This window comes from Bicyclus anynana, chromosome 4 (genome assembly GCF_947172395.1).
Source record: "Bicyclus anynana chromosome 4, ilBicAnyn1.1, whole genome shotgun sequence".
NCBI classification, from domain to species: domain Eukaryota; kingdom Metazoa; phylum Arthropoda; class Insecta; order Lepidoptera; family Nymphalidae; genus Bicyclus; species Bicyclus anynana.
Genome location: NC_069086.1, coordinates 2549422 through 2562436, shown reverse-complemented (window position 1 = coordinate 2562436; position 13015 = coordinate 2549422). Strand labels below are relative to the sequence as shown.

The 13015-nt window shown below is 36.7% G+C and overlaps 1 protein-coding gene across 1 annotated transcript; it reads right to left on the bottom strand.

Annotated features, from left to right (window-relative positions):
* Nucleotides 1-405: 405 nt before the first annotated feature.
* On the bottom strand, nucleotides 406-12822 carry LOC112058123 (general transcription factor IIF subunit 1). The gene is made up of 13 exons (XM_052891475.1): nucleotides 12619-12822; nucleotides 11390-11568; nucleotides 9785-9919; nucleotides 8688-8789; nucleotides 8059-8127; nucleotides 7424-7545; nucleotides 6472-6594; nucleotides 4807-4915; nucleotides 4374-4439; nucleotides 3742-3887; nucleotides 2625-2720; nucleotides 1916-2060; nucleotides 406-670 (listed from the first exon to the last, which is right to left on the bottom strand). Exons 1-13 carry the CDS (start codon nucleotides 12637-12639, stop codon nucleotides 463-465), a joined length of 1521 nt encoding a protein of 506 aa, XP_052747435.1. The 5' UTR covers nucleotides 12640-12822; the 3' UTR covers nucleotides 406-462.
* Between the last annotated feature and the right edge of the window lie 193 nt (nucleotides 12823-13015).

The following is a 13015-nucleotide window of genomic DNA, read 5'->3' as shown; positions in this document are numbered from 1 at the left end:
TAATTTGTCAAAAACTCATTTTATGCCTAACTAGCGGACGCTCGCGACTTCGTCCGCCCTTAGACCTTTTAAATCCGGCCCTAGCGCAAAATCCGTTCTTAGCGGATACTTACTAACCATAGACTTCCTCTCTACCAAATTTCACCTTTGTACGTCTAGCGGTTTTCGAGATTTCGTGATGAATTACCTTTCGCATTTATATATTAAGATTTAACTGTATTATGTTGCCTTTGATCTAGTTCATGGTTTCCTAGAATTTGTATGAAAAATGTGTTTGGCAGGAATTTTACTAGGCAACCTATTTGCAATGCATCACTGTGAATATTATCTATAATTTATTTCTTATCACTAAGAAATAACAGATGACGGTCCTTCTCATCAAAAAAATTGAAATAGTCCGAAGTAGATTTTTTGATGAGAAGTACATTTCTAATGCCGGCTCTCAGACTATCACATGTACTATCACGAGGGTTTGATACTGAGATACATCTTGCCGTTGATGTTCTGCTTGACCGGGTTGATCCGCTTGAGGATCTGGGTCATGGTCTCCACCAGCCGCTCCGAGCTGACGCCGGTGCGCTTGGACTTGAACTTGGTGAGCAGCTCCGTGGTGGTCATGGGTTTGCGAGCCAGGTACCGGCGCACTGCTTCCTCGGTCACGCCGCACTCGCTGGAGACAGAATAGAAGCTAAAAGGAGATGGTCCATAATTGTATGGAGGCCAGGATCAGTCATTGTACAGTGGCGGAAATAAAAGATTTTTTTTTTATTATATGTATATGACTATACAAATCTACGAATTTACTTTAATTCTTTTGAAATAATATTCATTCTCTCCCAAGAAATGCAACACTATTAAGGGTAATAATGGCGGATTTATGACGTTTTCAATGCATTACTCGATTTGACGTTTGCTGTCAATTGTCATGTCATAGTTGCTTTAAGGGCGCCATCTTTAATATTACTCAAGAACTTGGGTTTTAATTTTTTTTCTTTTTATTTAGTTAGATTTATTCACTTATTTAGATTTTAATAAAATCCTTGTATTTATTAAATTTTAATGATACGGGGTACAAGAGTGGACCTGGAATGGGCCATCTCCTTAGATGGTAGCTTCACAATCAATCAACAAGCTAAAGGCAAAAATAAAAAATAATAAAAATAGCTCAATTAATAATAAATAGCTTAATTCCTCACTAGCATATACAGTAATGTTTTTTATTTGAAAATTATTATTAAGGCTTATAAGTTTTACAGATTGTTAATGGGTTAGTTCATATTACTTATCTAATTTTATATTATGTTAGTAGTGTTAATTTTCATTTTATATATTTTTTTCTGTCTTTGGCTGTTTGTTGCCATGTTTTTCCTGCAACCTGACTATATCGTCACTCCACCTTCTTAATGCTAAGCTAAGCTTAAAAAGGTATTAATTGAAAAGAATATTTGTTCTGTTTAACTTCTCGCTCATTTCAGTTAGATTTACATTGCAATCTTTGTTATTTGTGCATTTACGTCTATAGTTCATATATATTAAAAATGTCACATTTAATGTAAGGAAGCTAAAACTTTATGAATTTTCATTTAATTACGATAAAAGATTTTTAATAGATTTCGAAACTTTACAATCATATTTATTTTGCAAATATCCAGACAATCTTTGCTGTTTATGTATAAATTAGTTAACATTGACCTTATTTACCCGAATGTATCATAAAAATCAATATATTTAAACCTAGTCATCATCCCTATTATCCTAGGACTTCCAAAAAACGTTGAAGCAACTTATTGGATCAAAACTCCAAATACCCCTCTTCTATTAGAAGCCTACTTCGCTATATGTACTATTAAACATGGCGAGACTATAAGGGTTCCTTGTGGAGTACGCAATCCTAAAAAGAAGTGCATTTACTCACGTGTAAGAGGGGTCGAGTTTAGGTCGCTTGGAGGGGGGTTGGTTGGCGTTGGCAGCGTTGGCCGCAGCCACGGCGGCCATGGCGGCCGAAGGCGTGGGCGTGCCCGCGCGCGACGTGTTGGCGCTACCCGTCCCGCTCGCACCACCTACACAACACATATACAGATGAAAGACTTATATACACAACACATAATACATGAAATATATATTTTTTCTAAAACAAAAGCTTCTTTAGGCCGTTCTCTGGATATCTGCCTTATAAACTATCGTAGTATACTGGTAGTACACACTTTTTTTTTTATTTTTTTTTTATTCTTTACAAGTTAGCCCTTGACTACTATCTCACCTGATGGTAAGTGATGATGCAGTCAAAGATGGAAGCGGGCTAACTTGTTGGGAGGAGGATGAAAATCCACACCCCTTTCGGTTTCTACACGGCATCGTACCGGGACGCTAAATCGCTTGGCGGTACGTCTTTGCCGGTAGGGTGGTAACTAGCCACGGCCGAAGCCTCCCACCAGCCAGACCTGGACAAATTAAGAAAATCTCAATCTGCCCAGCCGGGGATCGAACCCAGGACCTCCGTCTTGTAAATCCACCGCGCATACCACTGCGCCACGGAGGCATTCAAAATCCGCCGTTTCTCCTTAATTAAAGCGAATACATGAACAATAGTCAGAAACGGAATGAATGCAGAGGCTTACTCTTACCAGCATTTTTGTCGGTTCCATTCTTGGCCTTCTTTGGTTTCTTGGTGCTGCTTTCTGGGTCAGTGTCTGAATCTGAACTGAATTCGCTGCTTGAATCTGGAAATAAAAAAAAATGTTTTTCTCTGGAAACTGTACATAAAGAAACAAACGTTAACGTAACTTTTGGTTGAATTTGTTCTATGTATGTTCTATAATTAAAAAAATCATGCCACTGCATGCATTAAGTTTTTTAGATGTAAAACAATCTTATGCAGCCTGTCTGTCAGTCTGTCTGAGGTACGGGGTCGCCAATCCAGTACTTTGGGACCCCAACGTCTATCAGTTCCTCAAAGTATGTGCCCCGCCTATTGCCACTTCAGCTTCGCGACTCGCTGAGCTACGTCAGTGACTTTAATGTCTGCGGATCTCCTCATATCTGATTCGATCACTCACGAGAAACTCCAAGCATAGCTCGCTCCATCGTACGCTGTCAAGTAACTAGCAACACGAACTGTTCGAAGACTTTCAATTGCAAGTTCTCTCGTCAAGGGTTGCCTGGTAGAGATTACTTATATATAAGGCCGCCTTTGCATGCTAAGTTTAAATTATATTTTTAATGTTTTAATTTACAATTGTATTTTTGTGTGCAATAAAGTATTTCTTCTTCTTCTTTCTTCTTATCAAATATTACCTCTATAATATTAGTTAAAACCTGAAAACTCATTTTGATTTATCAATATTTTTTTTACACGCTTTATATTAGCTTCACTTATAACTAACTAACTATGTATGTATGTAAGAAAATCTTGGAATCTTAATTTGACCCACTTCCCGGTCTTCGATTAGGATGAAATTTTGCACACGCTCCGAGTTCTGATGACAATACATGACTAGCTATAAATGTCATTACAAATCCAATATGCCGACCTCCCCAAGATGGCGGACTGGCTGTTTGAAATCCACCCCCATGATATAGATACCAATGAAAGGGTTTGAAGGGTTCAAGAATACGAAAAAAATAGTCGCGTGACTTAAACCTAATATTTATAATTTTTAGTGCGTGCTTAAAGAGTGTTTTTTAGTTTTTTAAACTTGAAAGTTATTTACAATATAAGTTCCGACTTTAACGCCATTCTACCTTTCTTAGTCTCGTCTGGTTTCTTCTTCTTCTTCGTGAGCTTGCTAGCTCGTTCTTCTCCCTCTTTAGTGGGCTCGTCCTCTTGCTCCGACTCCTGCTTCTGCTCTTGGTCTTCTTCACTGTCCTCATCCGATGTCAGAAGTTTCCTACGGGAAAAAAGAATTGCGTAACTTTTAAATTAATTTTATATGAAACTTTATCGAACTCTGTAACAAGGCAATTACGTTTTACTATAATCATTATCCAGTATTACAGGGGTGATGTGAAAGCCCAGTGGATATGACATCTGCCTTCGATTCGAATTGCGTAGGTTCGAATCCGGCCCGGGACATTCACTTTCATCTTTTTAGTTATGTGCATTTTAAGAAATTAAATATTACGTGTCTCAAACGGAAAAGGAATAACATCGTGAGGAAACCTGTATACCTGAGAATTTTCTTAATTCCCTACGTGTGTGAAGTCTGCCAATATGCATTTGGCCAGTGTGGTGGACTAAGGCCTAACCCCTCTCATTCTGAGAGGATACTCATGCACAGCAGAATATGGGTTGTTAGTGATGATGACAATGATGATGATGATCATTGTCAGTACTTCAAAAGCCTTAAAGTGACAAAAAAGAACAATTTACTAACCTTAGTGCATCTTCTTCTGCAACTCCCTTCAGTTCCTTGTTAGTTTTAGTCTCATGGTCTGACTCACTGCGAAAAAAAGAACAAATGATAGAATAAATTAAATAAACTCAAGACGAGAACATTAGTGAAAAAATTAATTATGACTTTTTTATAATTATTTCAAGACGTCTGAATGCCTTTTTCAAATATGTCAATTATATTAGCTTTCCACTCCAATCTTAAATGTCACAATGGCGAACTTAGGCGTGGCGACCCCGCACTAGAAAGCGCAGTGCTGGTTGACCCCTCACCAGGTTTGACGACATCAAGCGAATCGCAGGGATTCACTGGATGCAGGCGGTTCAGGATCGAGATGTTTGGAAGTCAATACAAAAGGCTTTAGTCTTGCAGTGGACTGATATGATGAAGATAGAAGCATCTCTTCAAAAGTTACCTGTCCGATGAGTCTGAAATGTAGTCTCTTTCTCTTCCCTCCTCGTCTCCGTCGTCACTCTCTTCGAACGCTTCGTCTTCTACTTTCTTCTTTTTCTTGTTGTTTAAAGCTACAAATGTTAAATGATATAGTTTAATGCTGTAATAGGAATTGTTAGGAATTTTAAATATTGTTCCTACTAAGTCATGATAAGTCAGTAAATTGACGTATCATGACAGGAAACAGACCTTGACAGCTGTAAATAATAAATTGACACATTGTCATGATATGTCATATATGAAGCTCTCGGTTCCTCATTTTCAAGTTAGTCATTCCTTTGCTATCGCAGAGGTAACAAATGCCAAGTGATTGTGCTGATGTGCAATATATCTCTGTTGTATTTATGTATAATACAAAGTGATTGCAGTGAAGTGTAATATTTCTGCCATATTGATGAATTATTTCGAAAATCCCTCTGAACTTAACAATATGCAAGGTCAGATTTATTATTTTCCTTATTGGTATGCTTTTATGCTCACATCATTTTTTCCATCTTTCTCAGTTTAAAATATGAATTTTGGTTATTAAAAAATAAATACATAATATAAAATCCCAGAGAAATTCTATAATAGTGAAACGTTTGATATTGTTTCATTAGAAAAATTATGTAACATGTTCCAGATATTTTAGGAGTTCAATTTAAATGTTTTATCTGGATTTTGCGGATAAAACATAATTAAACTGAAATCTTAAAATCCGAATTTATTACCTAAAACCGTCACTTAGGATAAACTCGTATGTTGAGTTAGGAAACAAGAACAGTAACTCTACAGATGTGTATATTAGCTTATACTTACGTGTGACTTCATTTAGCATGTAACAATGAATACCACTATTATAATACGTGCATATGAAGGATTTTCATCTAAAATAAATGTAATAGCTCGCCTAATATGCATGATATATAAATAATTATAACTTATAGCATACCTCCTTAGGAACAGTATTATACATATAAAATATAGTATAGTAGAGACATAGTAGACATTTAGGTGCTAGAAAAAAAGGAAGACCTAGAAATATATGGGCAGACGACATTGAAAGGACATCTGGAAAACAATGGAGAAAAAAAGCCACAGATAGAGACTACTGGTCATCTCTGGAGGAGGCCTTCACCCTCAAATAGAGGGGTTCGCACTATTTAAAAAAAACTATATATATTAAAATAACTTACTTGAGAAAAATTGTATTTTTTTTAGTTTTGTAACAAAATTAAAATTTTATTAACCTAGTTCCCTGTGTAAAATTTACTTATGTGCGAAATAAAATGCTTTTTATTTTATTTATTTATTATAGTAGAGACATAGAAAGAGTTTAGTTATCCATACTAATATCATAAATGTGAAAGTGTGTCTGTCTGTCAGTCTTTTACAAGAAAACGGAGCGACGAATTGACGTGATTTTTTAAGTGGAGTTGAAAAGAAGTGGAGAGTGACATAAGCTACTTTTTGTCTCTTTCTAACCCCCCACTTCCCTAAAATGAGTGGTGGAAGTGTGCATGGAGCATTTGTAGATTAGGGTAGGGTAGGAGTAGGTTAGATAAGGAAGAAGCGCACCTAAGACAAAACGAAGTTTGACCGGGTTCGCTAGTAATATATATTTCAGTGCTTTTTCATGAAACCTTACCTTTTTTGTTCTTTTTCTTTTTAGCGGCGGCTTCTTCGTCTTCCTTTTCTTTCTCACCGCCTTCCGAGTCTGAAGAGTCGTCGTCAGAGTCTATCCATTCGTCCATTTCTGATATCTTCAGATCTGTAACAAAGTTACGTTTAAAGCAGAGCTCGCCAACCCTTTTCACCATTACAAAACAAAATCTGAAAAAAAAATTGGCTAACACGTGATTTTTCAGGCAAATGCCGATCAAAAAACACGCGAGAGTCCGTTTAAATTATTTCAGTATTTTAATAAACCTTCACAAAAATAAAAAAAAAAACGTTATTGCCATTATTAGTTACTCGAAAAGTACAAAAATAATGAGAAGAAGAATTGAAGTATATTTTGTGACACTTTATAGTACAAGGAAGTCTGAGACAGCTTTAATCTTTTGAAGTTTCGAAAGATACCATTGGCAATGATCAGTATAGCCATTGGCACAGGGATGTGAGGCTTTATCAATGCCTCACTTTTCATGAGTATCTGTGGTAATACTGTACTATAAGTAACAGTTTATCATTTAAGATCAGATGAATAATCAACACCAGGGAGGAGATCACTTTGTTGCTTCTTTCGTTGTTGCGAGTACTCACCATACTACAAAGCCATGATAGCTCAGTGATTAAGACCTCTGCCTTTGATTCGATTCCAATCTGGGGCATGCACCTCCAAATTTTTAGTTATGTGCCTTTTAAGAAATTAAATATCACATACTTCTAACAGTGACGTAAAAACAACGAGAAAACCCGAACCCCTGAAAATTTTCTTAATTTTCTATGAATGTTAAGTCTGCCAATCCGCATTGGGCCTTTGTGGACTTTTTCTAACCTAACCACTCTCAAACTGAGACGAGACAAACCATTTGCGAGTGGTTAGGTTAGGTTAGGTTAGCTCATGAACCGATGGGTTGTTAATGACGAATACTCACCTTTCTTAGCCTTAGCGTTTTTAGTTTTCTTCTCGTCGGGGTCCTCGCCCTCCTCCGCCGCGTTGTCACCACACATGCGTTTGCGCAACATGAGCGAGAAGTAGTTGATCACTTTGTTACGTCTGTAACATTTTCTTTGTTACAATATTTAAAAAAAAGCTTGAGAAGTGCAAGTCGAACTCGAGCACGAAGGGTTCCGTAATATTATCAATAATAAAAAGGGAAAAAAGTCATGTTTATAGTTTGGTGTATGTGTGTCACTGATAGCCTAGTGTATATGACCTCTGCCTCCGATTTCCGGGGGTGTGGGTTCGAATCCGACCCGGGGCATACACCTACAACTTTTCAGTTGTGTGCCTTTTAAGAAATTAAATATCACGGGTCTCAAACGGTGAAGGAAAACATCTTGAGGAAATCTGCATACCAGAGAATTTTCTTAATTCTCTGCGTGTGTGAGGTCTGCCAAACCACATTGGGCCAGCGTGGTGGACTATTGGCCTAACCCCTCAAGGAGACTCGAGCTCAGCTGTGAGCCGAATATAGGCTATGGGATATGGGGCCGATAAGATATGGGAGCCCCCTTAAATATTTAATCCACATTTATAATATTAGTTATGATAGGCAGTATCTCTTACCTTCCAAACTCTTGTTCCGCCTCTTCTGCCGACAGTGCTTTATATCTTTGTATGGGTTGGAAATTATACCTGTAACAAAAACTTTCAGGTTAATAATTTTTAACCAAGTTCAAACAAGGAGGATGTCCTTAATAGGCTAGTTGACACTTTTTTAAAAGGTCTTAAATAAATAAAATTATTTATTTGAAATATAGACCATCTAGTCAAAAACATATTTAGTTTTTAAATATGTTTTTGACAGTACAAGCCAAAACACCTATCGGCCATGATGGTCTATATTTCAACTGTTTCATGACGTCATTATAACAAACCTTACAAACGGAGGGTATATAACAATATTACTTTGACGTTTAGTAACATCGAGACGTCACAAAATGAACGACAGCGTTTTTAATGTACGAAATTTTTTAAAAAATATATGATTTTTAAAATCCTTAACATTTATTAATTAATATCAAAATATTTCTGATCCTTATTTTATATACTACACGATATTAATATTGTCTATATTGTATTTGATACAAGTCAACTATCCTATTATTCATCGGAGTTTTAAGAAATTTTAAAAGGACTAGTCACCTAACATCGACAAGGAGTAACTTGTCATTATTAAAAAAAACACAACTTACCATTCCTGCAGCGGGTATGCGTCAATGGCGCCGTCGGCCGCATGCGTGAACACATAATACGCCGCGTTCTCTGAGACGCCACCTTCTCGGATTCCTTTGAACCTGAATATACAGGGTGTTCCGTAATTGATGGATAAAACGCAAATGGTAGATACAACACCTAGTTATCTAAATAGTTGTCAAAAAATCCCTAAAGTGACCTAGTCATATTTTGTTTTTCGGATGTTCCAAATTTTTAACCAAAAGGAGGTTCTCAAAAATCAAAATTCATTTATTTCAAGTAGGCTCAGTTTTGAAACGCCAGTTGACTATTTGTAAAGATTCTACCACTGGTTCAGAAGCCAGGTTCTGCTGAGAAGAACTGGCAAGAAGCTCAACAGTTGCTCTTTTCAAAAAAAAAAAAATACAGTATTATAATTTACTTTTTCTTTTTTTATTCTTAGTTGGAAGAGACTGAGTTAGAAGCAGGTACGACAACAGCCTAACAGGCAGGAATCGAATCACAACCTCTCTTTACCTTTGAGTGATTGTTGCATATTCAAATCGTCGTCATCAACCCATATTCGGCTCACTGCTGAGCTCGAGTCTCCTCTCAGAATGAGAGGGGTAAGGCCATTAGTCCACCGCGCTGGCCCAATGCGGTTTGGCAGACTTCACACACGCAGAGAATTAAGATAATTCTCTGGTATGCAGGTTTCCTCATGATGTTTTCTTTCACCAATTGAGACATGTGATATTTAATTTCTTAAAATGCACACAACTGAAAAGTTGGAGGTGCGTGCCCCGGACCGGATTCGAACTCACACCCACTGATATTGGAGGTAGAGGTCATATCCACTGGGCTATCATGCTTCATATTCAAATGTTTGGTGGAAATTTCATTCAATATAAATATGATACACCATTATTACATCCTCACTATTTATTTTGGACAATATTGCTCAGCATAAACTTTGCCCTGAACATCACACCTGATAAATAATCAGATGTTGTGTAATGGGCATTTAACACAGGTAAAACCGAAAGCATCTGTTAAAGTAAACGCCAGCCAATATTTTATCGTTAGCAATATTGTTCAATAATAATGGTATACTAACTTCTTGCCCGTCTTTCCACCAACTTTAAGTATCCACGGTTGATCTTCAGGCTTGTACTTCCTGGAGATGATGCCGAACTTCTTCCGCCTCGCCTCCTCTCGCATGTCGCGCCCATACTCAGATCCTGCACCAAACCTGAAATGGTATGTCTTATGTTAAGGTTCCTTCATCATTATCAGCAAAGATTTTATACTATAGACTAGCGGACCCGGTCAAGCTTCACTTTGACACAAGTACTCTACCCCCTCCCTTTCGCTACCCCTTTGACTCTTAAATGTTTGTGTGATAAATAGAAAAGGGGTTGTTTTTATGGCTTTCCCGGCAATTATTCTAATTTTTCTCACCTTTTAAACCTTTCCTATACCTCCACAAGTATTTCAAGACCAAGATAAGATGAATCTGTTCAGCTGTTCTCGAGTTTTAGCGAGACTAACAAACAGCAATTCATTTATATAATATAGACTAGCGGACCCGGTCAAGCTTTGTTTTGACATAAGTGCACTTATTCTCTATCCCTACTCTACCCTTCTATACCCCTACTCTAGTAGGGTAGGGTTGAGGTAGGGTAGGGGGTCCTACCTCAACCCTACCCTACCCCTACCCTATCCCTACCCTACCCCTACCGCTTGACTCTTAAACGTTTGTATGGGAAATAGAAAAGGTTTTCCTGGAAATTATTTGATTTTTTCTCACCTTTTAAACCTTTCCCTATACCTCCATGAACATTTCAAGACCAAGATAAGATAAATCCGTTAAGCCGTTCTCGAGTTTTAGCGAGACTAATAAACAGCAATTCATTTTTATATATATAGATAGATAGAATAGATGTGCCACTAGCAAGTTGTAACTGAGGCAGACTAAAGTGGCTGATTGTTATTATTTCATTTAGTCGCATTGTAAACGCAATGAAAGTTATTTAAACAAATAATACCTAAATATTGTCTACAATGACAAGTTGTGTATTCAGAAACTGGAAGGGTATAAAACACTTGGTGGTATGTCCTTGCCGGTAGGGTGGTAACTAGTTACGGCCGAAGCCTGCCATCAGCCGGATCTGGACCAATTAAGAAATCCTCAATTGTAATGTAATTCAAAGCCACATAGAATTACCAACTGAGGCAGTTTAAGTTTCACCAATGTTTCTAATGCAACTCCTATAAATGTTTAGTCATGGGAAATACTACTGTCCTAATTATTTGAGTGTGCCAACAGAATGCATTGCTGATTATCTGATGGGTAAGGTAAGGTAAATGTTTACCAGCAGATATCAACATCATGATCATTATCAGCCTATTTTAACTACAGATCAGTCCTCTGTTGTTATAAGAGAAGATTATGAAACTTATAGCTTGGCAACTTCGTTCGTCACACTCCCGATGCGCACGGGAGTGTGACGCGATGTATGAAAAACCCACGACTGATGCACGTCACTTCCCCGCACGCACGATTTCACACCCGTGCAGTCTTATTTATTCTTAGTTCTTTTCCCACATATCATTGGGAGTATTAACAACAAACTTACCAGACTATAGGCCTATACTGCTGCTTTGATGCCGGGTAAATGGGCTAGCAGGCAGATTTGTTCAATATAAATTTCCCACTTACTTGGGCATATCTTCCTCTATCCCTTTGAACTCCCTTATGTTATTCTCCCTCTCCATTTTGACGTGTGTCCACTTGGCAAAGTCCACGTTGAGTGTGGCGTTGAACCTCATCACGTGATACTTCTTCTTTACATTCTTGGGCACTCTGATTTTGAATTCTTGTACAGAGGACGATGAACTCTGAAACCAAGAAAAAATTAAATGAATTATTATAATCAAAAGAAAATATTTTTTATACATTATGTATAGTAGAGGTGGGCAGGTCACATAGCAAGATACACAGACAAAAGATGGACTTTAAAGACAACAGTATGGAAAGGATCAACTGGAAAAAGAAGAGGGAGACCCAAAAAAATGTGGATAGATGATATACAAACAATAGCAGGAAAGGCTAAAGAGAGAGAAGTCTGGAAGAAACTAGAGGAGGCCTTTACCCGAGAAGGGGTCCCAATCAATGGCAAAGATTACAGCAACAGCAATGTAATTTGCAATGCTCTATTTTTTAAAAATATTATATTTATTAGTCTTTAACTATAAATATTGCATGTATTTTATTGTTATTTTTGTGGATTGGAAATAAATGGGCTTAAAAAATATTATTATTATGTAAAATATGACATATCATAATATTAAACATTCGTGAAGAATTTCCATATGAATACACTAGCATACTCAGTCCAGCTTAGTTTTAACTTATGTGCAGGTATGTCTGTCCTACCTCTACATGTGGCAACATCACCTCATTGGCTAGTGCAGTTACAAAATCAACCAAGAAGCTATCAGCGACAGAACAGAAACTTAAGCCACATAAGAGGAGTTATAGGCCTTAGGACTGACAACCTGACTGCTCTGGTTTATTACATCACTTAGTAATACGTATAATAATGTAATAAGCATATAATGTAATAAGCAGAGAATAAAGGCTATTTTTATTTTATTTATTTTTACAATTTCAATATCACTGAGGTCATGAAAAATGTTTTATACTTTAAACCAAGTATGAGAGAATTTTAAATGCATCCTTAAAACTAAATATTGCACAAGGGCTATGCAACTATATGATGATGCCCGACCCGAGACTCGAACTCAGGACCTCGAACTGAATATACTCGACATATGCATATAAAAAAAGATAGAAATTGTCCTTAAATAAATAATGGTTAATAGAGATATTATAATTTCAAGTGGAGTACTACGATATTTTAATTATTTTTTAAATATTGTTCATACCGAGGCTCCTGGGGTCGTCATCTTGAAATTATTGACGTAATTTAATGAAAATATTTACACTACACGATTGTATTGTAAAACTGTAACTATCTAAACGTCCTCAAGTTCATTATTGGAGGAAAATATAATATTTTAATTAAATTCTTTCAGTAACACACACTCCGTCAACCTCTTGCTTGGCAAAATGCGTTTTGATATTTGCTTTGCTGATGATTGCTGTGTCATAGGTCATTTCTAAAATTTTAAAATTTCAACACGTATTAAAGTGTGGATGTGACAAAGAATAATTTTATCAATAAATAAATCAGAATTTAATAAAAATCAAACAAAAGTAACACAAAAAAAAATATTTATTCGGTAGTTTGGCTAAAACATATCTAAAGAATATAAAAATATA